Here is a 27,426-nt window from a genome sequence, read left to right as displayed (position 1 = left end):
GCTGTCTCTTGCCAGGATGAATGCAACAGTCTTCTAGTTCCTCTTTTGCTCTTTTACAATCCATTCTCCACCCAGCAGGCCAAGTGATCTTAGATAAATGTCAGTCAGACCACGTTACTTCCTGTCTAGTGATTTCTCATCTCACCCAAACCCATCCTGTTTTACAAAGCTCTGCATAATCCGCTTCTAACTTTATCTCTGGTCACTTCCCCTTATCACTATCTCTCAACTCCTTTACCCCCTCCCCATTTTTTCATTATTTCTTCAGTGCCTTAACACCTGCTGTCCCAGATCTTTGCATGGGCCTTGGCATTTGGTTTTTAGCACAGTCATATAGGAATCACATTTCCCCCACCCAATCTCTCTATATATCATTTTGTTGTTTAAATTATTCACAGAAATTGTCACCAGCTGAAATGATCTTGTTTTTGTTTCCTTTTTTATTGCTTGTCCATCCTTCCCCTAAAGAGAGAGCTCCAGGAGAGCTGTGTCTTTGTATCCATGTATCCATGCAGGAGGTGCTCAAGTAGTATTTATTGAAAGAATGTTAGGAAATGAGTTAGGAAATGATGAGGAGCTGGGGTTCCATGTAGGACTAGGTTCTCCTAGTGGGTCTCCTTTTCTCTGCACCACGCCATCATCCACATCGTTAACCAGTATTAACTTAGAGAGGAACCTGGACCTGTCACCTGACCTCACTCAATTTGTTTGCTCATTTGTGAAATGGGAACTCCTTGCTGAGCCAACTCCAAAGACTGTTGGAGATGCAAGAAGGCAGTGGGTGGGAAAGCCCAGAGCCCACTGACAATCAGAATCAAATGGGTCTGGGGGCACCTGGGTGGCTCAGTCGGTTAAGTGTCTGACTTCGGCTCAGGTCATGACCTCACAGTTTGTGGGTTCGAGCCCTGCATCAGGCTCTGTGCTGACAGCTCAGAGCCTGGAGCCTGCTTCAGATTCTGTGTCTCCCTCTCTGTCCCTCCCCAGCTCACTCTCTCTCTCTCACAAAACTAAACATAAAAAAAAAAAAAAAAAAAAAAAAAAAATCAAATGGGTCTGGCCTTGCTCTGCTTCCCCACCAAGTCCTTCCTGCTTGATGTTGTTCAACCTACTCTGTGGAATTCCTCCTCTCTGGGTCACTTGCCTTGCCTCCCCCAACACTTAGCCCTCCAAAGGTCTTGTTTTACTGCTTCTTGTAGGGAATTTACATAAGACCATGACCTTCACTGTGAGAAAGCACAGGCTATAAAAGGCCAGGCTTGGCTCCCAGCTCTGTGGTTAAATATTGATAATAGCAGGAAACAGAGGCCTGGGGCGGGTATACCACATATCCCCCTGCAGTAATGGAACACCCAGACTGAGGGTCTTCCCCAGCCCATTGCCTGGGCTGGAAAGACAGTCCACATGTTTTCTCTTTACTTCAGATCAACATATAGGAAGGAAAGTATGGAGCTGCTGGCTCTTGCAGATCGTGAAAGCCAGGCGGAGCCTGTTTGTCATCTAAGGCCACTCATTCAAGAGGTCATTCACCCTGGAGTGACAGAGGAGGTTCCAGGCCTGGGCGTGTGCTAAGGGCAGAGCTACCAGCTGGGCCCCACTGCCACAGGCTCTACAGCACTGTTCCCCCAGGTGACGGCTGTGACGGGTGCTCAGGCACAGAGACCATCCAGTGCTCCGGTAAGGGGAGGACATAGAAACCAACGCTGCTCCCAGCAGCAGATCAAGGCAGGCCCAGGAAGTCAGATCCCAGGTGAGTGTCATCAACTTCCCATGGGGATGGGTGGCTCGGGCTCTTTGGCAGGAATCATGGTCCCATGGCAGATGGTTAAGCCCTGTGTAAAACACAGGAATCTCCCAGAGGGGCCTAAGGAGACATAACTAAATGCAATGGGATATCCTGGATGGGACCCTGGAATAGGAAAAAAGACATTCACAGAAAAATGAAAGCCAAATAAATCATGAAGTTTAATTAATAATAAAAAAAATTATTTATTTTTGAGAGAGACAGAGACAAAGCATGAGTGGGGGAGGGGCAGAGAAGGAGGAAGACACAGAATCCGAAGCAGGCTCCAGGCTCCGAGCTGTCAGCACAGAGCCCAATGTGGGGCTCGAACCCACGAGCTGTGGGATCATGACCTGAGCTGAAGTCGGATGCTTAAGTGACTGAGCCACCCAGGTGCCCCTAGTTAATAATTTTTTTAAAGCAGGTATATTAATACGATGCCCATTCTAGAAGGAAACTGGATAAGCGCTCTGAAGGAAACGTGTCCTTTGTTCCTGTGGCCTCTAACACAAGCAGGGAGGGCTGGCTCTCAGTTCTAGGCTTGTATTCATGTTGTCATTGTTTGTTGGCGTATGTTTATTATAACAATATTATACATATTTAAAACACACATTCCACTGTGGACATCAGCCCACATGCAGATTTGTACACCATTGTCTTGTCCACTGTGGCTTTATAGTAAGTCTTGAAATCAGGTAGCATCAGTCCTCTGATGTTTCTCTTCTCCTTCAGTGTTATGTTGACTAACTCTGGGTCTTCCTCTCCATATAAACTTTACAATCAGTTTGTCCATATCCATAAAATAACTTGCTGGGATCTTGGATTGATATTGCACTGAATCCATAGATCAAGCTGGGAAGAACTGACATCTTATTAGTTCCATTAATTAAACATCCAAAATTGGAACTGTTGTCTCAAAAGATAGAATATACACAAACACTAAAAAAATACAAATACGCTAAATAATACTTAAAATATACATACAAAATATATACATTTAAAAATATATAATTACATGTACTGTTTGCATGAAGGTAGTGTGTACTCATGAGAAACGTATACAGTACAGAAATGTTCAAAGTGAACACCCCACATATCCAGGCCCCATCCACTTCCCCAGAAAGAGTCAGTGTTGGCTATCTTGACCTTCACACTCTTTTCTCTGTGGGTCTGGGGGGGGGGGTCTGCATATGTGACAGGAGCCTATGGCCAATGTTGCTAGTTAATCCAGACCCTCCTGCATCTGAGACTGGACAGAAAATCACAACCCTTCTTAGCAAGTGCTCTGGACAGACAGCTGGAGCTGGAACAGCAAATCATACATTAGCCATTCCTGTAACTTTGTCTTTTCCTTATTCAACAGATGTTCAGTAAGTAATGAGTAAGTAGGTAGTAACCTTCCAAGTCCAGGAAAGTCTAAAAAAGATCTTTCTTGGGGGCGCCTGGGTGGCTCACTAAATGTCATCTCAGGTTTTGATCTTAGGGTCATGAGTTCAAGCCCCACACTGGACTCCACATTGGGCATGGAGCCTACTTAAAATTTTTTAAAATAATAAAAATAAAATAAAATAAAACACTTTCTTTCTCCTTGACTTCCATCTCTATCTTGACACGCAAATGATCATTCATATATGAAAAACTTAGCTCAGTATTTAAAAAAATTTTTTATAAGTTTATTTATTTTTGAGAGATAGAGACAGAGAACGAGCAGGGGAGGGGCAGAATGCAAAGCAGGCTCCAGGCTCTGAGCTGTCAGCACTGAGCCCGACGTGGGGCTCGAGCCCATGAACTGTGAGATCATGACCTGAGCTGAAGTCGGACGCTTAACCTACTGAGACATCCAGGTGCCCCAAACTTGCTTAGTATTATATTTGTGTCAAAATATTTCCCCTCAAAATATGTAGATGCTTCTTTATTTCTCGCAGAACATTTAGAGTTGGAAAAAAACTCTGATGTCAATCCTTTTACTAGTACTTTGTTTTTCTAGTTGGCTGTTTGCCATCCAGCTATCTTTGGATGTTCCTGACTGAGCGTCCAAAGCTATTGCAGAAAGCTGTATCAGAAGAGGGGAGCTTGAGATTGCCTCCGAGACCCTCTGTTCTCTTTTTGTGTTTGTTTTTGGTTAGCCCCATGACATTTTCACCGTGGGTCTGCTCAAAACTCTTCTGTTTTACTTCTTTACTTTTATTTCCATTCCTGCCCCCTTTTTCCTCTTCCCCCAGAGATAACTATCCTAATATGTGTAATGTGTATCTTTTTTTAAAAATGTGTTTTGTAAAACGTGTAGTTTTGTGTGCATATATTTTGAATTTTCCTAAGTGGTATGGCATGCCCCCTTATCTGTTGGGGATAATTTCTTTGGGATATATACATACTCAGGAGCAGAACTGCTGTGTCGTGAGTCGTGTACACTTTGGCTGATTTGCTCTAGATGGCGGCCTGTCTACACGCCCTCTGTTAGTGCCTAAGGCTATAGTCCCAGAGCTCTACCAACACACAGCATTATCTACCATTTAAACTATGTCCATCAGATAGATGTCAAGTGCTATTTCATTTTTGTTTTAATTTTCATTCTTTTGATTACCAAAAGATTGATCACTTTTTCATATGCTTGCTAGCCTTTGGGTTTCTGATTTTGTAAGTTGCCTGTTTATATCCTTTATCTTTTATTACGGTTCCTATCTTTTTCTTGTTAATTTGCAAGAATTCTTTATATACTCTAGATAGCAGTCTTTTCTTGATTTTAAGCGTCATCAATATCTTATCCCAACTGGAAATGTGCTTGTTACTTTATTGAGGGTATTCTTCATTGAACGGATAATCTTATTTTTGATATAATCAAATCCATCAGTTTTTTGTTATTGAAGATTTGAGCTTTTAAGAAGTCCTACCTTGCTTCTATTAACTTATATTTTTTCCTCTTCCAATTAGGTCTTTAATTTTGGTGTCTACTTCAGTTTGCTGTTTGTTAGATGTGCACCTCGCCTTCCTTTTCTTCATCAGTAGCTAGTTTCCCTGACATCATCCACTGAACAATTCCTCCTTTACCTACTGGTTAGTGTGTCCAGTTCCCACGTGTACATAGGTCTCTATGAAATCTCTGTTCTGATCCGTTGGTATAGTGATTTGGTCTTGTGTCAAAACCATATTTTAAAAATTTGTTTAGAGAGAGATTGAGAGAGCACGTGAGTGGGGGAGAGGGACAGAGGGAGAGAGAGAAAGAGAATCTTAAGCAGGCTCCAGGCTTAGCTCGGGGCCTGATGCCGGTTCCATCCCACAACCCTTGGATCATGACCTTAGCCAAAATCAAGAGTCAGACATTCATGTGACTGAGCCACCCAGGCACCCCAAAACCACATTTTTTATCACTATGTCTCAACCTCTAGTGGGGTCAGTCTCTCCTCTTTTTTTTTAAGATTGACTTAGCTACTTTTATATGTTTACTTTTTCCATATAAATGTTAGAATAAGTTTATCAAGATCCTCAAGAAGTCCAACTAGAATTTTGATTGAAATTATATTGGATTAATAGATTAACTTGGGGATAATTGACATGTTCATAATATATTTATCCTTTCCAAAATCATAGATGTCTCTCCATTTATTCAGACCAAATTTTTTTTTGTCCTACAGTTTTAAAATTTTCTTCATAGAGGTCTTTTCTATGCTTGGAAAAGTTTATCTAGATGCTTTATGGCTTTGATGCTATTATGAGTGACGTCTTATTTTTATCGAATTTTCCAATTTCACTAATATTGTGAGAAATGCTATTGAACTTGTATATAGCAACTTTACTAAATGCTTCTATTAGTTCTAATTGTGTGCCTTTCTAAGTAGATGATCTTGTCATCTGAGAATTATGAGTTTTACATCTTTCCTAACAAATTTTACACTTTATTTTTGTATTCATGTATTTAATTGAATCTATATTACATATAATATTGTGTAAATTTCATGTGTATATTAGTTTGATACATTTATATATTGTAATATGATTGTCTTTGTAATTGTATTTATCACATTACATAATTATAGCATAATATTATTGTCTATTTTATGCATTAGATCACTATGGCTTATTTACTACTAGTTGCAAGTTTGTACCCTTAAATAATATAAAGCTTATCTCCCCCCCAACATTTCCTGGCAACTACCATTTCCCTCCATTTTTTACAAGTTTGACTTTTAAAATTTTTTTTATTTTTTATTTTTATTCATTTTTTTAAGTTCTTTATTTTGAGAGAGAGAGAGAGAGAGAACATGAGCAAGATGGGGCAAAGAGAGAGAGAGAGAGAGACAGAGAGAGAGAGAGAGAGAGAGAGAGAGAGAGAGAGAGAGAATCCCAGGCAGGCTCCATGCCTAGCATGGAGCCCAACCCGGTGCTCCATCTCACAAACCATGAGATCATGACCTGAGCCAAAACCAAGAGTCAGGCACTTAACTGACTGAGTCACCCAGGTGCCCCTAACTCTTTTTTTTAGAATCCACATAAAAGTTATATCATACAAGCTTCTAATGTCAAACTGTCCTTCCATTCCTGGTATTAAGCTTCCTTGGTAATGATTTTCTTAATACATTGTTGAATTTGGGCAATTAGTACTTTATTTAGGATTTTTTCATCTACTTTCATAAGTGAGTGGGCCTATCATCTTTTCTTTTTGCATGGTCCTCATGTAGTTTTGAAACCAGTGTTAAAAGAACAACCCAATTGGTGCTGTTCATTTTGGGGGACAACTTATTTAAAGTAAGAATTATCTGCTTATTGAGAGTTTATTAGAACTCACAATTAAAGCCATCTAGACCTGGACTTTATTTTTCTGAGAGTTTCAAGTATCTTGTCTAGTTTTGACATTTTCTATTTTTCTAGAAATTCATCCATTTCTGGTTTGTCAAGTTTATTAGTATATAGTTCAAAATACATTTAAAAAATTATTTGAGAGAGAGTGAGAGAACAGGGGAGGGGGAGAGAGAGAGGGAGAGAGAGAATCCCAAGCAGGCTCTGCACTGTCAGCACAGACCCCCACACAGGGCTTGAACTCATGAACCATGAGATCATGACCTGAGCCAAAATCAAGAGTTGGATGCTTGACCAGCTGAGCCACCCAGGTGCCCCAGGTTCAAAACACATTTCTATATATTTAAATCTCTGGTCTAACTTTGGTTCTATTTGTATCTTTTCTCTTTTTCTGGATCAATCTTGCCAGAGATTTATTTATAAATATATTTTTAAAAAACAGGTTTTGGTTTTGTTCATCTTGTCAATTCCCCCCTGCCTTGATTTCATTGATTTCTACCTCTATTTTTATTATTTCCTTCAGAGGACCCAGGGATTTGCCTAGACAAATTAACCAGAGGCAGAGCCAGATGAGGGGCCAGCCCCTTGGTCTTAGATCAAGGCTCACTTCCCATGGCCTGAGGCCTCCTGTCAGGAGCCCAGAACAGCTGGGAGAATCAGCTGCCACAGCCGGGCCCCAGCCTGGGCACAGACCTGGGATGTATCATACAGAAGCCTCATGTGTCTAGTCAGAACTGAGACGTGCAATAAGTGTAAAATTTACACCCAATTTCAAAGACCTGGTACAAAAACATGCAAAATATCTCAACCATTTTTATATTGATTACATTGAAATGGTACTTTTGGGGATATGTTGGATTAAACAAAGTTAATTGCACCTATTTCTTATTTTAATCTGGAGAGTGGGAATTTTTGTATGAAGTAGTAATAGCACAGGTAGTATAAGAGTATGTCAAGCACGATGTGTGACTGTTTTGAGACTGACTGAGGTTTGGTAAACACAATTAGCTTAACCTGTTTTGTTTTGTGGGAATGGAAACAGGCTCAAATTAAGGAAGGGGTTTATCCAGGGAACATGAGTTCAGTTTTTTCTGTTGCAAATGGCAGAAAAACAATTCTGACAACATGTCCACAAAAGAAAAAGAGAAAGAAAAAAAAAGTTATCAGAGGTTTGCTGAGGACTGACCAATCTGGCCTAGGAATGGTGATGGAGAAAGAGGAGAGCCCAGCTTTCAGTAGCAGGAGCTGGCGACTACCTTTCTCTGGCACTTTTTCCTATTCTCAGCTCTGTGTCTCAGGTCTCCAGAAGAGAGACTGATAGGCCCAGGCTTTGTGGGGAGACAGGAGCCTGTGATAGGCTATTACATGGCATCAATGGTGAGAGGTGGGACAATTTGCTAAGAAACCCGGGTGACCTAATGCGTTGGGCTGCAGAAGCTGGATGGGGATGCTGGGCAGGCAAAAATGAAAAATGTCCCCTACAAGGGTCCCACAGCCTACCAGTGACTCAATCCTCCTTACTCCCAGGTCAGTGCTCCTCTCCACACATGATGAGTCTCAATAAATATTTGAGTGTCACCCACTTCAATGGTTTCTGCCTCTCCAGACCCTACCTGCCCTGAGGCAGTCTTGGTCCAGTAACTCTGCGCCAGAGGAGAGCTGGGTTAGGGTAGTAAGGGAGGTCAAACTGGGGTGGGGTATCCATCCATGCTCTCTGCTTTGTTTCCAGGGGTCTTCAGGGCTTTGCTCAAGGGCCAGAACCTAGGAGCCCAGGCGGGCAGCTCGGGAGCAAAGGGGCCTAAGGATTTCATTGTCAGAAACGTATCCCAACCGTGAACAGGGGCATGGACCACAATGACGGTGTCATCCAAGCTCCAGCTGGCACCGTGGTGCCTCAGGAACTGCTGGAAGAAATGCTTTGGTTTTTTCGGGTAGAAGATGGTAAGTGGTGGGGGACTGGTCGGGGGTGGGGGTCTGTCCTCAACACAGTGGAATTTGGCTGAAGCCTCCTGACACAGCCTCATCCTTCAGGCTGCACATGTCCTCCAAGGTGGGGACCGAGGCTGAGGGGTCTTAATTCCCCAAGGGGTCTGGCCTACCCGCACCCTCCTCTCCTTGGGCTGTGGTCATTCATTCACTCATTTATTCAATCGTTCACAAGTATTTATTAAGTTCCTTCTGTGCAGCAGGCACTGTTCTCAGCACTGAGGTTACAGCAGTGAATAAAGCACAAATACAAATGTCCATGCCCTCATGGAGCATACATTCTAATGAAAGAGTAAAGAAACCAGACACACAAGTAAAATGCATAGTATGTTGGTGATGAGTAATAAGGAGAAAAACTAAGCACAGAAAGGGAATAGAAGTGTAGGTACTATGGTCAAGGAAGGCCTCACTAAGATGCTCTTGTTTGCATAAAGGCTTACAGGAGATGAAATGATTAGCCACGCAGATTATGTGTGGGAAGAACATTCCTGGCAGGGGAACAGCTAATGCAATAGCTTTGAGGCTGGACCCTGACTCGCTTTGGCACTGTGTGGACAGATCTTATTATCCAAATTCAGATTAGCCACTTCAGGTGTTCTCTTTTGGCAGTTGTGGAACAGTTTTACAGCCATCCCTTCCTTCCCACCCCCAGCCTCCTTTCCTTCCTTCCTTTCCTCGCACTGCACAGGGCTGGCCTCTGGCACAACTCTGAAGAGTGTGAAGTTTATGTCCACCCACACCCCCGCTTTCCACACAATTATCCAACTGCCGTGCTGTCCCTCTTTAGATTAGGGCTTCTGTAGAGCAGAAATCATGCCTCCCGGTCTCTCTCCCCCACAACTGAGTTCCTGCAGGGCAGGGGTCTCTCTATGACACCCGGCCTACAGCAGAGGACGATTGGTGCTGTGAGCTGAGGCTGAGCCCAAGCCCCAACTGTTGGTGGGCCTGAGGGGCACCCAGCCTCTTCTCAAGGCTCCATTCTGTGTGTCCTTCCCCAGCATCTCCTTGGAATTATTCCATCTTTGCCCTGGTGGGTGTGGTGATTGTGATAAGCATCGTCCTCCTGAGAAAGAGCATCCAGGCAAACAGGTGAGGAGCTGGCCTAGGGGTGGTCTCTGGGGAGGTGGGGAAATCTAGGGAGGGGTCACATAGGGGCTTGGCTAGCCACCCTTTGGGACAGCAAAATGCAGCCTTTGGGGTCCTTTGACAACACAAAGCTGTTGAAAAACTAGCAACTGTCCCTGATTACTACCCCCTGTCCCTGGCCAGTAAGCAGATGTCAGGATCTCTGGTTCTGGAGTCACATAGGTCTGGGTTCAAATCCCAGCTCTGCCACTCTCACAAGTAAGAGATTCTGATACAAAGGGTCTGGGGTGGTCATTGGCATTTTGCTAAATTCCCTGGATGATAAACTTCAGGGCTGACTTTTGAGAGTTCCTTGAGGACACAGACCACATCTGACTCAATTTTGTTTCCCCAAGCAACTGGCAGTGTTGGGTTCTAGAAATGATTCAATAAATGCTTGGTTCACACATCTTCCTCCCTCCTTCCCTCCTTCCCTCCCTCCCTCCCTCCCTCCCTTCCATTTTTCTTTCAACAATTACTATATACCCACCAGTCATCACTATCAGTAACCTTCAAACAAAAATAATGAGAACCCCTCCCTCATATCCGTACCATGTTTTACAATTTAAAAAGTACCTTCACATTCTCTCATTTGACCCTCAAGACAGCTCTGTAAGATAGGGCAGGCACAAGTTATTTATTTCCATTGCACAGAATAAGGTAATTAAGGATCTAAGGAAATGTTGGCCTAGCTTCTGTGCTCTTCCTTCTATGCTTTTATATTATGCATGAATTTTCTTCATAGTTCTGCTATAAAGTAAAAAACAAAAAACACACCCAGTGCCCTTTGTTCACACTGAGAACTAGTACTTATGAATTGCTGTGGCCTCATTCACTACTCATTCTGCAGGTAAGAGCTGAGCACCTGCTCTGTGCCAAGCTCTGTTCTGAGAGTGGGAGCCATAGTCATGGGCAAGAGGGATTCAGCCCCTGCCTTATAGAATTTACAGTTTGGTAGGGGGACAAGTGTAGTTCAGAGTGACAGATGCTCAGTATGGGACATACAGAGTACAGTGGGAGCACAGTAGTGGGATCTGGGGCCTTCAGGGCAAAGAGATAGAGGGAGGGTGGGCCAAAGAAGCTTTCCAGACTGAGGGAGAGCAGACATCAAGTTTGACGCGCTGGAGGAGGAGGGCCCAGCCATGTGGCTGTGGCATGTGAGTGGAATGGGGATAGAGGGAGGACAAGAAGGGGGCAGGACCCAGAATGTATGGGTCCTGGGGGCCATGCCAAGGTATTCAGGTTCTAGCTCATGGGCACTGGGGAGCCAGGGAATGGCTTTGAACAGGGACGTGAAAGTCTTATGTTTTAGCAAGGTTAGTCTGGATGCAGGACATAAGAGGAACCAAAGGGATATAGCTTCTAAAAAGGTGACCTTGCCTTTCTTACCCTGTCAGGAGGCATTGCCCTCAACAAGGTCAACTCGGGAGCAAAGTGGCCGTCCATGGGAAAGGCAGACAATGAGCTACTCCTCCTGTGGCCCAAGCAGATTCTCTGGGCAGTCAGCTCTTACCACAGCTCAGTCCCTCTACTCTGGCCAGGAAATCTAGGGGTACCTTGAGTAAAACCACCTTCGGGGAGATGACATTTAGGGGAGTTACTGGAAGGAAGGCTGGGTCTTGAATGCCAGGTTAAGGACATGGGCAGTCGGGAGCCACTAAAGATGCTTGAGTTAAGGCGTGATGTGTGCACACTGCGGTTTTAGAAACATGACTGATGCATGGGGGCTGGTTTGGAAAAGCAAGGACCTAGAAGCAGGAAGATTACTTAGGAATTTCCCTAAAGTAGTTTGTCTGAGGATGGGGTGGGATGAGGGTGGAGATGGGGTGTGGGGTAACAAGGACCTGCACTAAGTAGAACGAAGTCCTGGGATAGAAAATGTGTGGGTTGGTGAAAAGAACACGGAACCCAGAGTCAGGAGACTTAAGTGCATGTCTAAGGTATGTGCTTTTTTGACCTTTTTGAGCCACATGTCACCTTGAAGGGGAGCCTGTAGCAATAATAGTTGAGCTCATGGTGGCAATGAGGATCTGGGGAGACGATGCACTGGTGAGTATAAACTGTTTCTCTGCCAAAAGAACATCACACTATCTTGGCTTTCTCCCCCAGCAGTTCCCAGAACTGCCCACTGGATTTTCCACCTCACTAGTCCACTTGCGAGACCTAGTCTTGCCCCAGCCCCTCAGTCCCCCAGCTCAGGGAACCCCGATTCAACAGCATTTTCTCTCCTCCCAGAAATCAAAAGACACTGAGGAAAAACAAACTGGAAACAACAACTCTGGAAGTCCAAGACTTGGCTGAGGCCGGAGCCAGAGAGGACAACAATCTGAACATGCTAAGAGAGACTTTGCTCTCAGAAAAGCAAAATTTGGCCCAGGTGGAAACTGAGTTAAAAGGGAGAAAGGTGCCACTGGTTCTCCTTCCAGACCCACAAGAATCCGAGAGCTAGAAGGGGTCCAGAGCACCGCCCCATGTTGTCAGCAGATTCAGTGAATGAACTGCAATCAAAATACTGTAATGAAAAAAAAAAAACCCTCCTTTTTATTAAAATGCATCTGAAGTGGGCATTTAGAAATGCAGTTTGTGGGGCGCCTGGGTGGCGCAGTCGGTTAAGCGTCCGACTTCAGCCAGGTCACGATCTCGCGGTCCGTGAGTTCGAGCCCCACATCAGGCTCTGGGCTGATGGCTCGGAGCCTGGAGCCTGTTTCCAATTCTGTGTCTCCCTCTCTCTCTGCCCCTCCCCCGTTCATGCTCTGTCTCTCTCTGTCCCAAAAATAAATTAAAAAAAAAAAAAAAAAAAAAAAAAAAAAAAAAAAGAAATGCAGTTTGTTCCAATGGGGGTGGTTCAACACAAGGGGCTTGGAGCAAAATCGCAAAATCCATAGCTGGCCTGTGGGTCAGGAAGCTGGGCTACGACTTCTAGTGTGGTTTTGAGGAGTTCATAGCCTGTCTCTGACCTCAACCTCTCCATCTACATAATGGGGCTGAAGGCTGGATTATAGCTGTTGTTCTTTTTTTTTTCATATGTAAACTTTTTTTTTTTTTTTTTTTTTTTTTGAGAGAGAGAGAGAGAGAGCAAGAGAGTGCGAGCACAAGCAGGGAAGGGACAGGGAGAGAAGAGACACAGAATCTGAAGCTGACTTCAGGCTCTAAGCTGTCAGCACAGAGCCTGGCGTGAGGCTCGAACTCACAAACCACGAGATCATAACCTGAGCCGAAGGCCGACGCTTAACTGACTGAACCACCCAGGTACCTCTAGAGCCGTTGTTCTTAATCCAAGCTCCTGGAATTGCCAAGAGCAGGATTCTGGGCTCAGAATCCCCTTGCCACCCCTTCCTCCTACCAGAACCATTTCCTTTATCTGCTTATCTGCTGAGGGTCTACGAGAGATTTCCTTTGGGCCAGGGGCCCTGAGGTAAACAGAGTTAGAAAACTATAGAGCTCCCTGTGCTAACAATGGAATCCCAAGAGAGCTGTCCTGATCCCACATCTGAGCCACAGTGTTATGGTATAAGCTATGGTGGCCAAAAATGCTTTAGGTTCTATCTTTCAAAAGTGGACTTTGAACATTCAGACCCATTGCCAAAGGTACTGGGTCTTGCTGGACCAGACTACAAACTGCTCTACTGTGTTTCTGCCTACAAGCCTGGGACAGGCTAACGGTGCCCACCGGATGTCTGATACTGCCAGTTACAGGCTCTCTGGATCCTGTGTGATGGTCACTAGAGAGAATGACTTTTTACTGCAGCTTCGATCATTAAGCTTCAGGAAGCTGGTCCTGAGGGTCTGTGGAGAGAGTCCTTAATTTAAGATGGGAAAACAAGGGGGGTCTGCTTCCTAGTGACTAAAACACTGGATGCTCACTACCCTAGGCAACCTAGAGCCCCCAACCTTCTATCCTCATTGAGAGGCAAAGTACCAGAAACAGCCCTTCCTGAGAATTTTGCTTCTCACAGGCTGTCCCATAGGATTATTTAAACTAGATTTTACTTGGATAAACTGTGGGGTTTGGTGCTTGGGACTTCTGTGAAATCAGAAGACAACAGGAGGGCCAGGCTCAGGCCACCCAAAACCTGTAGCCGCTCTGCCCTTTCCGTCCACTAGGTGGTGCCAGGACTTCAAGTTTGCTCCTGTAGAATGTTCTCCGGCCTCCTTGTACGCAGGGCCTACTGGTGCTGACCATCCATCCAGAGCTGTCCACTAGGGGCCACATCTGGCCTGGCTGTTGCTGGAGCAGGAAGGGGTGATGGCACCATGATGGACACTGCAATTTCCTTCCACCTCAGCCAGACCCAGGTCTCCGTGTTGTCTTGTGGCTACTTCCCTTCAGGGTGGGGGAACGGCAGTGGTTACCATGGAAACCAAGGCCTGGAGGGACTAAGAGCAGCATTCTGCCTGTCCCTCCAGCTCACACAGTAAACTGGGTGTCAGGGAAATTACTTGGTGCTGGAAGAGGGATCAACTGTCCGCCAGAGGGCGAGGGCTATTGTTCCATCAGAGGGAAAGCCAGTGGTGAGAAGTCAGCCCCTATCCTGCAGCCCTGCACAGCCCCTAAGTCTGGGATCCTTAGGGGTGCCCTCAGAAGATCTTGAAGCCCTTCAACAGGGTCAGGGTGGGTGCCTTGCGCTTGCTCTGGGCCCGGGATGCCTTCACAGTGACCAGCTTGGCCTGGGCCACGGCAGGTATCTCCTTCAGACTGACGGTGGAAAGTGTGTTGAAGGTACAGCTGGCCAGCCCATGCCGGGCAGTGAGCGGAGCCTGGTGTGGCAGGGCCCTCTCCTCGGAGATGAACAGGGGCCGGGGCAGGGAATTCTTCTCCAGTTCCCGCCGTGCCTCCCGCACGGCCTCGTGGAAGACATGCTGCACATGCTCAAAGTCTAGGCAGGCAGAGACCTCGAAAAACAGGCACCCAAACTTGCCAGCCAAGGCTGCACCCTCTGCCTTGGTGACCTGCCTGGTGGGGAAGCAGGGCGAGGCAGGGTCAGGAGCATGCATCCAAGTGGGGCAGGCCTAGGCCTGCACTCGGCTCCCCACTCACCAGCTTGGTGAGCTGGAGTCATCTCATCAGTACAACAGGATAGTGACCTCTACCTCTCAGGGTTGTTAAAAGAATTAAGAAAGACCACTTGTATTGTGTGCCTAGTGTAGTACCTGGCACAGAGTCAGTGCTCAATGAATGATGGCTGACCTCACCAAAGCCAGAATTTAGGAACAAAGCTGTAGGCAAGGGAGAAGCTTACTGGTTAGACCCTGTTTGTGCACTGAGGAAGACGGTCATTCCCAGCCCTGCGTCTATGCCAGCATGGGTCCTTGGTCAGGAAATGAGCCACCCTCAGCCCAGGTCTGTGGGATTGACTCTAGAGAAAGGCAGTGGTTTGGACTGAAGGGTGTGACCCACAGAGGCAGGGTGGGTGAGGTGACTCAGGATGCCTGTGGTCAGCAGAGCTCTCAGGGCCCATGGGGAGTTTTGCCTGCCTGTCCAGGGGAGGGGGCAAGAGAGAGCAAGGGTGGCATTTCATTGCAAGGAGGGAGAAAAGGATAGAGGGAACAGCACCCATTGTCAGCTTCGTCTTATACTCCTCTTTTGTGACGGTGGGATCGAATACTTAACTGGGGAGGTCCTGGAAGTTTTGGACCTGAAAGCCATGGGACTAAAGGTGAGAGGAAAACAATTGGCTCTTGGGTAGGTCAGATATCCAGAAGAAGGAAGGGGTAGGGGGTACCTGAGGTCTTGAGGTCAAGGTTCCATTGGCTGGATCTTGGTGATCACCCTGCACTGCTGATCACCCCATCCGCCATTCCCAAGGACAGTGGCAGAGCCCATGAGACAGGTGGGTATTGGTGGGAAGAGGTTCCCGAGCCAAAGTTAAATTGGCAGGGGGAGGGGGATTGGGAGAGGGCTAGTTGCCCAGAGGAGTATCAGACAGAGAGTAACTGGGACAAAAAGGGCCAGGGCCAGAGCATCTAGACTCCCCACCCATGGCTGATGTCCTGTCTGGAAGCTCACTGCTTCCTAAGAAACCTTTGTGAAGGAATACTTGGTATTATTTGCTTTTATGATGGGCTTGAATCCACAGATTTGTCACTCTGGAGGCTTGAAACGTGAATTTTTAGAATATGCAGCACCCCGTACATGTATATATGTTTGTGAATGGGTGACACAGGTATGTAATATTATCCTCTTATTTCGTTGCAGCCTGGTGACAATTTTATCAGTGGTTCAGGAACCACTGCTCTAACCCATGTTTTACCTTCTAGCTGCAAGACAATTATGGGAGACACACCAATGCTCAGCTAGAAGTTTTACTGCTCATCAAATCTTGATCCACTAACCTCAGGACTTGATCAAAGAAGGAAATGAAGATAACTGTCATGACTTTTCTTAGGGAATTGAAACTGCTTCATTTGAGTCCCATAATCTTTGTTATTTGCTACCAAACCATTTTTAGGCAATCCCTTTGGCAAAGATCAGGATCAAAACAGTTGTCTAAATTTTTTCCTCATACTGAAGACAATTTACCACATTTCAGTCTTCTGACCCCTCTGGCAGGCACTGTGAGCTCTATAATTCCTCAAAGATCACCTTTTGGTTTTAAGATCACACAACTTCCTTCATTTCCTGAGATGAAATTTGTCTTGGTCTGAGGGCTGAATGGCCAGTAAAGGCTCCTACCATGGCCCCTCTTCATGAGACTGTACCCCCTGTCCCGCTGCCCATCTGATTTGTTCTGCACCTAAGTCCCCTCCCTGCTAATACCAGAATGGGCCTTTGAGGCTTGGGGAAGCAGGGTACGAGCCACACACAGGGAGGGACAGGTGGAAACTGGGTGGAAGGTGCCATACTTCAAAGGTGGGCTGGCCACATAGGACAAATGTCAGTGTTGAAGAAGGCCAGTGGGGTCACTCATCAAGTGTAAGCATCATGCTTTCAGGGGCCAGGCAAGCAGCTCAAATGTATAGGGAGGGTGGAGGTAAGCCATGGGGAGTGGTAAGGCCTGTGGTCAGCTGGAGAGAGCATGCCCCTCCTCAAAGCATTCCAATTCTAGGTCTTTTAAAACTCTGTGCTCGCCAAGCAAAACGATGCTGTATTTGCTGGTAATCTGCCCTCTGGCCCAGTCTGTGACCTCTGATTCAAGTCCAACTCAGTCTAAGAGAACCTGCCCTCAGCACAGCCAACTGTGGAGTGAGCCTGGGGCCATGCTTGGGTGAGGCTAGAGCTGGCTGGACCAGAGCAGACACCTGATTACAGAAGCCAATCACAGCCTTTCTTCTCAGACCTGGAATTGGGCACTGAATAATCAACAAGCTATGGAGAGTGAGATGGAATGTCCTAGAGACAGGCAAGAAGGGTGAGGCCGAGAAAGACCACAAAGCCCCATGAGGATGGAAGGGGTAGCATCTCTTCTAACTTTCAGGGTCCAACCCCTGTGTGGGCCAGAAGCTCCTCCCTTCCTGCCCTTGCCTGTCTGGAAGACCACTTACCCTTTAACCTAAATTTGAGGGAAGTATTCAAATTTAGCTAAACAATCCCCAATGATGACACCCAGCCTTTACAAATGAGGAAAGTGAACTCCAGAGAGGAGGACAAACTGTGCTCACCTGTACTGGGCCATGTCCAGCTTGTTGCCCAGCAAGAGGGCAGGGGAGCTGCGCTGTGTCTCCTTGGCGTGCAAAGCAAGCAGCTCCAGGTAGCTGCTGCTGTCCTCGAAACTCTGGCGGCTGTCCATGCTGTATACCACCAGGAAGGCGTGGGCCCAGTTCAGGTAGCGCTCACAGTTCCTGGGGGTATCCTGGGGTGAAGGAGGGAAGCCTCGGTGGGGGCAAAGGCCTTCACCTGAGCTGCCCACCCACCTCCCCACTCTCTGGGTCTTTGTATATTGTTCCCAACAGAGTCCTTTTTAAAGGGGCACTTGAGTGTGGATTTGGCTTGGTGTGAAAGGAGACATTGTCTTGTAAGCCTCACTCCCACCACCCAGTCAGAGACTTGGAGACCTTGGCCTCTGAGGCACAGAGCCAAGACTCTGGCATGGCTGCTACAGAGACCTGGCTATCCCTGGGCACTGCTGGTTTTGCGTCAGGTTGATGGTGTCCCCTGGCTTTTGAGAATAACTGGTATCCAGTCCTGGCAGGGGATGGTGAGAACATAGGGAGAATGTGTGCACTGAGGGGACCTGGGCCGAAGAGGGTCTCTGTGTAAACACTTGTAAGCACCTGTCTCCATGGGTACGTGAGCATCAAGTCCCAGAAGAGAGGATCTCTGAGTTGATGCCAGCAACCATCAGGTCTCCCCAGGCCCCATCCCATTCCTTCTCACTTGGCAAACGAAGAGATTCCGGAATGGAGAGGTCAGCACCTCATTCAGGGTCACACAGCAAACTAGAGCTTAAAAAGTTTACACATTCCCATCTGAGGCATCCACTCTGGGACCAGGACTTCCCAGGAGGCTGCATGGGCTCTCAGCTCTCCAGGGGTAATGGGGGTACTGTTACCAGGTCTGCAGTATCCATAACCCTCAGGTGGACAGGCTGGTGGTCCACTGTCTCTTCGGAGCTGTAGGTGTCCTCTGCAACAGATGGTCAGCCAGGTCAGAGGCAGTGCAGGCTGCTCAGTGGGTGATTGGGTCTGAGTCCCCACCTCCCTGTGCTAGACCCTGGGGGATCTATTCCGGAGCCGGCTGAGCTGGGACAACTGGGGAGGCCTTGGCTGGCACCCAAATGGAGAACACAGACAGAACCTCCCACCGAGGAGAGGCTGCTCTACCTGTCAGGGGTCAGAGCATAAGAGGTCACTCACAGAACATGCCATAGGAGTTGGGATTGTGTTCTGGGTCTGGCCACCAAGCCTACAGGATCAAGTGTGTGGCCCATGGTCTTGTTTAGCAGCAGAGACCTCTGGAGCTACACTGCCAGCCTATCCCCTCCAAACCCCAAGCTTCTGCACTCTCTTCCCTCTGACCACAATACCTGGCCCCCAGGAAGGCCCCAAGGACAATCCTCCTGCACTCAGTGGTACAAGAGATGGGAAAGGAAAAGCACACAACGTGTGTGTGTGTGTGTGTGTGTGTGTGTGTGTGTGTGTGTCCAGAAGTCCCAAGAAGGTTTTACAAATATTCCTCATCAAAATAACAGCAGAGGAGTCTAGCATAGTCAAACGTTTTAGGTTGGAAATGTGGAATCAAACCCAACTTCAGCTACCTTTTAGCTATGTGACTTGGCCAAGTCTTTGAAGCAGTTCTTTGAGGCTCTGTTTCCTCACTTTAAAATGGGGATAACATGATAACATTGGCTAAACATTTTTCAGATTTTACTCTGTGCCAGGCATTGTGCTAAATGCTTGTTCCTGCATTTCATAGGGCTGTGTGAGGACTAGATGGGCCCCCAGGCATGGGGCCTGGCCCATCATACATGTCTGGTAAAGGACAGGGGACTGTGGTGCTCCAAAGCTGACAGGGCAGGTTCACATTCCTAGCTGATATTTTTTTTTCTTTTTCTTTTGAAATAATTTTAGACTTGTGTGGAAATTGCAAAATAGTACAGAGAGTTCCTGTGTGCCCTTCCCTCTGCTCCCCACAAGGTTAACACCTTACATAACCGTAGTAAAATGATCAAAACCAGGAAATTGATATTGGTACCATACTATGAACTAAACTACTGACTTTATTTGGATTTCATGAATTTTAACTTTCCTTCCTTCCTTCCTTCCTTCCTTTTCTTTCTTTGCATCTCACACCCTCAAACCTGAGAAAGCAGCAGATGGCCTGGCATACAAAGAGGACCTCATTGTCATATTGACATTCTTTCTATCTCCAACCTTCCCCTGTGCCACTGGCCCATGTGTGTGAGCCCACTTGGCCATCATGTTTCCCTGGGTGCCCCAAGTGACCCCAAGAAGACCCCCTGGGCAGAACTGGGGCCCTCTCTGCTTTCCTCCACCTCCCCAACCCTGGCTGAATTCACCACCACTTTTCTCTGAGGGCCACTGGCAGTCAAGCCAGGCCTGGACACATGCCAGGTCCACTAGCAGCCAGCAGGAATCACAGACAGCTCCCATCCCCAGCCTGTTTGGGGACTTGGATAAATAGCTACTCTTATTCAAAGACAAAAAAAAAAAAAAAAAAAAAAAATCTAATGGAAAATATGCCCCAAATGTTTGACTATATTTAGTGCAAGAAGAGCTGCCCCTAGATGCCTACATCTTGTTCAGATTTTTCTTTATTTTCCTGCCAAAGTTGTCTGATGCACCCCTTTTAGTTGTGCCACACCCTCCCTCCCCAAACAGTCACTGAGTCCTGCCCAGTCTAGGGGAAAATCTTAGCTTAGTGTTGGTCTCCTGTGGTTCCTCACAGCATAACAGCCTTTCAAAGTTACTGTTAGCACCACTAGAGAGAGATGAAACCCAGAGGAGGAGGGACCTTGCCCACTGCCACACAGCACTCCATCAGTAGAAGGAATGTGAACTCAGGCCTTCTAGACTGGGCTGCCTCCCCATGGCGCTGCCCATCACCCTCTGCTCAGGGGACCAGCTGATCGTCCAACTCTGGGCAGAGCACAGGGGAAGAGCAGAAGCTCCCAGGCCAGCTGAGGAGGAGGAACATGTAGGGGTGAGCTTGGAGAAGCCTCAGATGTCATCTTATCTGGCTTCCTCCCCCATGGCAGGGTGAGATAGGGGGTCCTTTCCAAGTCACAGTATTGTCCTGTCTTCCCATCACCAAGTCCTGCTCTCCAGAGCATTCTGGGGTCCTTAACCACATGGGTTTCATAATTCCTAGTTCTAAATAACATTCTGGGGACTTTCATGCTGAGAGAAGCTTCTTTTCCCAAACTATTTTCCCCTCATTTACAGTAATAGTCTTTTTATTTTTTTTATTTTTGTTTTTTAATTTTTTTAACGTTTATTTTTGAGACAGAGCATGAACGGGGGAGGGTCAGAGAGAGAGGGAGACACAGAATCTGAAACAGGCTCCGGGCTCTGAGCTGTCAGCACAGAGCCCGACGCGGGGCTCGAACTCACGGACCGCGAGATCATGCCCTGAGCCGAAGTCGGCCGCTTAACCGACTGAGCCACCCAGGCGCCCCAGTAATAGTCTTTTTAAAGGTGCCAAAGGAGGGGCGCCTGGGTGGATTAGTCGGTTGAGCGTCCGACTTTGGCTCAGGTCATGATCTCTCACGGCTCGTGAGTTCGAGCCCCGCGTCGGGCTCTGTGCTGGCAGCTCAGAGCCTGGAGCCTGCTTCAGATTCTATGTCTCCCTCTCTCTCTGCTCCTCCCCGGCTCGTGCTCTGTTCTCTCTCCTTCAAAAATAAATAAAAACATTTAAAAAATAATAATAATAAAGGTGCCAAAGGGAGCTCTGGTCAGAGTGCATGTAGGATGATGCTTCAGAAATGGTGCCTGCATCTTTGCTGGAGCAGGATGAGGACAAGAGAGGTGAGAAGCTGTCATTCTGCCCTGAGAAAGCCAGGCAAGGTGCTCCCCAGCTCCTCCTTGAGAGGACTCCCTCCTGGGGACCCCTCCGCTTCCTGGAGTGCTCAGCACAGGCACAGCCTTTCCACAGGCACTGATTCTCTCAGCTCCTACCAGCAATCCTAGCCACAACATTTAAAAATTTTTTTTTAATGTTTATTCAGTTTTGAGAGAGAGAGAGACACAGACTGGGCATGAGCAAGGGAGGGAGGGAGGGCCAAGAGAGAGAGGGAGACACAGAATCTGAAACAGGCTTCAGGTTCTGCACTGCCAGCACAGAACCCAACGCGAAGCTCAAACCCACAAACCATGAGATCATGACCCGAGCCAAGTCAGATGCTTAACCGACTGAGCCACCCAGGTGTACCATTCCCAGCCACAACCCTTATGCAGACAGAGTACAAGCTATTGGTCCCATCTTCCAGATGGGGAAACCAGAGCCTAGTGCCATGCAGACCTCTGGTTCCAGGCCCTCTAGAACATAAGGCCATCCTAAGTGAAGAGGCACTGGAGTGATACTCATCTTCCTTTGTACCTGAGGTTCTCCATAGGGAAATCACTGAGCCCTCTCTGCCTCAGTTTCTTTACCTGTAAAATGGGGATAATAGTCATAGTTCTTCTTTAAAGGCTAAACCTAAAACCAAAATTCAATCTCATGTTTAAGAGTATATATGTCATGCCCAGTACTGCACTCCATGCTAGAAACAGAAATGAGTAACACAGGTTTCCATGCTTGAGAAGCTCACTTTGGGTTCAAGGAAGACCTCTGAAAAGGAGCAAGAGTTGTTTTACATGTCCTGATGGCTAACTCTCTCCTTGGTCTCCTTGGTCTTTCTCCACAGAAAGAAAGGCTCTGGTCCTAGATTCCACTGTTGCTGCAGGCAGTCATGGGATAGTGGCTGGAATGTTTAGATGCTGGGGCGGAATCCCAAGGAGGAGTGGGACTGGTCTCCCAGAATGGCTGAAGGGGAGCATCTGGTCATCTCTCCAGCTGACAGGCTCTCAGGCCGGGGAGAGAGACCTAAGCCTGGGGTGACTGACCACTGTGGAGGGCTGCCCTGCCCCCCCCCCCGCCCCCAGACAGTGTGACCACACATTCCACTATCAGGTCAGAACTCCAAAATTACTCAATCAGGAAGCCCAAACCACCACTGTAGTAGGCTCTGGCGAGACCCGGCAGGAAAGGTATGAATTGGGGGCAGGGACGAAGAAACTGGAGGCTGGATGCCAGATAAAATATAGGATGACCAATTAAACTTGAATTTCAGATAAACAGCTAATGTTTTTTAGCCTAAGTATTCTCCATGTAATATCTGAGCTAGGCAGGATCTGTGTTTTGAGGAACCGCCCTTGGAAATCCTCATTTTCCCTTCCCAAATACCCCCTGCTTGTATGGCTTTCCTTCCCACCTCCTCCCTGTCTTCAATTCCCCCACTGCTTCTGATTCCATGTTCTGGCCTCTCTCAACACTCCCCTGACCAGCACACAATTACATCCTGTTTCCCACCCCCATGGGCATTGACCTCTGCTAATCAAGAAGGCTCCCCTCAGGAGGCGCCTGGGTGGCTCAGTTGGCTAAGCTTCCAACTCTTGATTTCAGCTCAGGTCACGATCTCACGGTTTGTGAGTTCAAGCTCTGCGTCCAGCTTTGCGCTGACAGCATGGAACCTGCTTGGGATTCTCTCTCCTTCTCTCTCTGCTCCTCCCCTGCTTGCTCTCTCTCCCAAAATAAATAAACATTAAAAGAGAAAGACCCCTCAGACCTGCTGTGTGACCTTGGCCCAGAAGCCTCAGCTCCCTGGGCCTAATTCTTCCACCGTTCCACTGAGGGGCTGTGTCATAGCGCAGGTAGTCAAACCAAGCTTTGAGAAAACAAATCCCTTAGGGACTATCAGTGAGTCGCCTGCCCTGTACTCTTGACTTAACCATGGGACCCCCTCTGCTTTCTCTTTGACATCTTGGGGTTCTATTTAAGATCACCTTGGAAGAAGGGATTCTGCTACTTAGGGAAAAAATTCTAGAACCCAATAGACTAAATAGCCCTGAGGTCCCTTCCTGCTCTGACACTGGGATTCAATATTCCAGTGTGAACTGAGGGCACCAAGGGGCTAAGGGGCTCTTTCCTTCAGGTGTTACAGCACATTCCCTCAGAGCACTGCTGCACACCCTGCTGTACTGCGGTTTCCAGTCTGTGCCCAATATCCCTGGGATTCCCTGGAGAGCCCTCAGGGTCCCACAAATGCTTCATTTCATTCTTATCAGTGGAATGAGTGAAAAAGAATCCAAGACTGCAACCCCCCATTTTCAAAAGGCTAAGAGTATCCAGACACACCATTTTTTTCAGTGAACAGTTTACAAAAAACAAATGTTATAAATGTAAACGTTAAGGAAAAGGGCAGGAAAAACGAATATGCATTGTGCCTACTGTGAGTCAAATACTAGGCTAACATGTGTCATTTCTTTAATCCTCACAGTTATTTTCTGAGATAGGCATCTTTATGCCCACTTTTCAGATGAGGAAACAGAAGCTCAGAGAGATTAGGTGACTGCTTCAAGGCTGTACAGCCAGTAAATGGCAGAGCTAGGGTTCAAACTTAGCTCTGACTGATACCAGAGCATCCTTTTTTCCAATATACCATGATATGGCTATAAAACAAGATGAGTTTTCTTGTGTGGTTCAAAAATGGGTCAGCAACCAGTAGCACTAGATAGTTTCTCAAATGCTTTGTCCAGCTTTTCTGGAAAAGTATACTGAGTGGCCATCTTGAAGACCAACACTTAATGGTTGCAGACGTTCTGTTATGTTTGATTTTTTTTTTTTGTAAGTCTCAACATACCTCATAATTTAGGACAAATCAGCCTATCTCAGTTTTCCTAATTAAGCCAACCCCCAAATTGTCTGGGGTGGGCTGTGGAAGGATGTATTTCTGGCATGTAAAACATTTTGTCCCACGGGCTGAGTCATCCTGGGTGGTTCCTCCCCTCTGCCCCCAGATGTTCAATCCTGGTCAGGTCTGGGCCCACCACAGTGTAGGTGGGTGCATGGGGGCAGGGGTAGAGGGGATCCAAGTGGGACACAGTAGGAGGATGGGGAGGAGTGGTTCCTTACCCAAATTGGGGTCATATTCGCTGATAAACCTCCTGGTCAGAAACTTCACCGTCAGAGCTGCAGGAAACAGAAAGAAGCTGGCTCAGTCATCCCCTGCTGTCTTTGGCTGCTGGTTCCCAGAGGTTGCCCCTCTCATTTTAGGGAGGACTTATCTAGCCTCTGTGACTCCTGGCTGACACTAAGCTCAGCTCTTTGGGGGAATGGGTCTAGGAGCTGGGGAGTTGGTTCAAAAAGCTCAGAAGAAACCAGAAATATAAGGAACCATGTCCCCCTAGTTGCATCCTGGCCTTTTTTTTTTTTTTTTTTTTTTTTTATGGCAAGAAAAACCATGAGAGGCAAGCCTAACAGGTGTTTTTAAAGACTCAAACTGAGGGGTCCAGGACCCACTCAACCAGTTACCTAGACGTCCCCCACCCTGGTCAAGTCATGAAAATTCTGAAATATGGGACTTTTATTCCAGTTTTGGCTATACACCAAAGACTAAGAACTCAGTTGATCAGTCTGTGATCCCCAGGGTGAGTATGAACACCCATGTCTCAAGTAAACACATTCTAGCCCTTGGTCCTCTATATCTCAAGTCTTAGCTCCAACTAGGGCCTCCACACTCATCATGGATGCCCCAAAGAATGGAAAACCTAAAATGAAGTTCTCCCCAAGTGTACTTCATTAATAGAACTTTGATTTTGTTCAGAATTTAGTGACATAAAGCCCCAGGGCCAGCCAACTATTGTGCCAGACTCTTAAAAAGAAATGTGAGATTTTAAAGAAAATCCTTAAAATTCTTTCCCAAGATTCCTTACAGTGTCATTCTGCAAACTAATACCCAGGGAATACACATACTTTAAAATTTAAATTCCTTCATTCATGTAGTCACTGGCTAAACTATACCAAAGACAGAACTACAATTTGATTTTGAAAGGGAAAAGGGCAAATCTTTTCTGTAGGAAAACATGATTCAGAGTCCCCTCTCTGAGTCAGGGGGCTGGTTTCAAAAGTGGAGAGTAGGATCCCAGCGAGTCTCAAAGAACACTCTGGGGAAAGAAACTCATAGCTAATTGAGCCCTTGTTGGCCAGTCACTAATGGCTGTAACTGGAAAACAGCCCTCCCACCTTTAGCTGCCTGGGACTGTGAAGTGGCAGGACGGAGGAACGAAACCTTTTTCTGGGTCTCTGCCTATGGGGACACCCATCCACCTGGGCTTCACTTGGGTGAGAGCTGCCAGGAGTGGTTAAGCCAGAGTTCGGTGTTGGCAGAAATGATCTCAGTGGCAACCCAAAATCTAGGTTCATCAAGAACAAGGCCCAGACACCTGGGATGGTAGTCTAAGGGGTTTCCAGAAAGTCAAGAGAGGGGTCTACCTTGAAAATTACGTTTGATAAGAATGCACACTTTGTTCCAGAATCCATTGAATTGGGGTGGCCCCTCCCTGGAAAATCCCAATAGCCAGTGACCTCTACCACCTCCCTTCATCCCCAGACTAAATTGAAGAATAGCAAAGCTGTAACTAAGCTCCTAGGGGCCTGAGCTAGAGATCATGTCCTTGCAGTGCTAGTCACCAGGGCCGACTGCTCGCCCCAGGGAGAGGAGATGGAAAGCAGTGAACAGCAAGGGAGAGATCAGCAGAGGACCGTGAGACACAGATACAGGCAGAGAGGAAAGACAACTGGTGTCCGAGACACAAAGGGAAAGACAGGCAAGGAACAGAAGACAGATGAGAGATGGAGGAGCTGAGAACATAGTAGAGAAACAAGCAACAGAAAAACTGAGGCAAAGAAGAAAATCGCGGTGTCTCACTCAACCCACCTGGGCGCAGGAAGCCCCAAAGCCAGTGGGAGACAAGTCCACAGCGTCCACACCTGCTCCCCGTCTCTCGGGTCTTCCCCTAACTCCTTATCTTCCGCCCCGCTACCCAACTCACCGGACTTGCCAGCCCCGCGGCGTCCCAGAATGGCCAGGTTGACCTCGAGGGGCGCGCTCTGCGACCCGCTGCCCACGCGGGGTTTCCCGAACACCGAGGACATGGCGACCCTGCTGAGAAGGTCACAAGTCCTCTGCCGAAGGGCCCCGAGCCGCGTGCCCGCCTGTTGGGGCTCTAGGGAGCTAGTCGCCGGCTCCTTTCACACTCGCGGGCTCGGGCCCGTCGATGTCCGCGTCGGGCCCGGCGTCGAGAGCGGAGAGGGTTGCGTTCCCGCGGCCCGGCCCAGCCGGGCGGGAGGAGGGGCCGTGGAGGCTGGCGGGCGGGGCCGCCCGGAGAGCCGCCAAACTCCTTGTAAGGGCTGCGGGAGCCCCCCGCTGGGAGGGAGCTCTGGCCGGCCGTACAGCCCACAGCAAGGCTCCGCCTGGAAGACAGCGCTGTCGCCACTTGGAGCTCCCCCGGACCCTGCAGGCAAGGCCCAGGACCGGAGAGAGAGAGGCTGGGGTAGGCGGAGTGAGGGGAAGGATGTTTTCAGCCTAGTCTGAACCTCCGTGCAATCTCTTTCCACCTGCAAAAAAATCCACTCCTTCCTTTGTTCTACGCAGCTGGCCCCGCCTCCTCCTCCGGGAAGCCTGCCCGGTTCAATTCCCAGCCTTGCCCTTTTCTCTAGGTCACAGTCACAGCCAGCTCAGCCTTGGCACACAACTCCCCCAACTACATTACCCTGCCCTTCGGTGTGGGGACTCTCAGGCATCACTGCAAACTCCAGGCAGAATCCTGACTCCTGAGAAGGGGAAGAAACTTCTTTACTAACATTTCATGGTCAATATGTATCCAGCTTCAAGAAACCTAACCCATCCTGGATTACTATTTTCTCCCTGATGGGAGTTAATGAGTTGCATGTGTTTGTGGCCTAGTGTGTAAACGGAGCATTTTACTTATCCTAAAACCTGGCACCCTCTCATGCCTATAATGATTCCAGGATTGATGGATGAGCCTGATAGGGGTCACCTGACATTTCTTTTGAGACCCAGGATAAATCTGATCATGATGGAGACAGAGCAAAGGGCCTACATAGGGAATCTAATGCCAGCTCTTTCACTAGGTGACCTTGGGCAAGTCACCTCACTGCTATGAGCATTGGTGTCCCCATCTATATACTAAAGAAAGGGGAAAATAAATCCAAAATCCCATTATGTGATTCAAGCCTGAGAGTGACAGCATCAGCCCTCCGTTCTAGGTCTGAGTACTTTCTA

At 47.5% G+C, this 27,426-nt stretch overlaps 2 protein-coding genes across 5 annotated transcripts; one reads left to right on the top strand and one right to left on the bottom strand.

Moving 5' to 3' along the window:
* The first annotated feature begins 1,302 nt into the window (after positions 1–1,302).
* On the top strand, positions 1,303–12,250 carry SLC51B (SLC51 subunit beta). 3 transcript variants are annotated; one of them, XM_060618270.3, is made up of 5 exons: positions 1,303–1,747; positions 4,712–4,834; positions 8,304–8,515; positions 9,559–9,649; positions 11,921–12,250. In XM_060618270.3, the coding sequence occupies exons 3-5, from the start codon at positions 8,419–8,421 to the stop codon at positions 12,132–12,134; spliced, it is 402 nt and encodes a 133-aa protein (XP_060474253.1). In that variant the 5' UTR covers positions 1,303–1,747; positions 4,712–4,834; positions 8,304–8,418; the 3' UTR covers positions 12,135–12,250. The 3 variants fall into 3 exon arrangements, with proteins under 3 accessions (XP_060474253.1, XP_060474254.1, XP_060474252.1); XM_060618271.3 differs by lacking the exon at positions 4,712–4,834; XM_060618269.3 differs by lacking the exons at positions 1,303–1,747; positions 4,712–4,834 and having other exon boundaries at positions 7,494–8,515.
* Positions 12,251–13,891: 1,641 nt separating this feature from the next.
* RASL12 (RAS like family 12) lies at positions 13,892–26,829 on the bottom strand. Of its 2 annotated transcripts, XM_060618267.3 has the most exons (5): positions 26,174–26,829; positions 24,255–24,311; positions 18,175–18,248; positions 17,285–17,475; positions 13,892–14,639 (listed from the first exon to the last, which is right to left on the bottom strand). In XM_060618267.3, the coding sequence occupies exons 1-5, from the start codon at positions 26,274–26,276 to the stop codon at positions 14,264–14,266; spliced, it is 801 nt and encodes a 266-aa protein (XP_060474250.1). In that variant the 5' UTR covers positions 26,277–26,829; the 3' UTR covers positions 13,892–14,263. The 2 variants fall into 2 exon arrangements, with proteins under 2 accessions (XP_060474250.1, XP_060474251.1); XM_060618268.2 differs by lacking the exons at positions 18,175–18,248; positions 24,255–24,311; positions 26,174–26,829 and adding an exon at positions 17,897–18,002.
* Positions 26,830–27,426: the final 597 nt, after the last annotated feature.

Source organism: Panthera onca, chromosome B3 (genome assembly GCF_046562875.1).
Source record: "Panthera onca isolate mPanOnc1 chromosome B3, mPanOnc1 haplotype 2, whole genome shotgun sequence".
Lineage (NCBI taxonomy): Eukaryota > Metazoa > Chordata > Mammalia > Carnivora > Felidae > Panthera > Panthera onca.
Note: the sequence above shows the minus strand (reverse complement) of the source record. Positions and strands in the feature narration are given on the sequence as shown.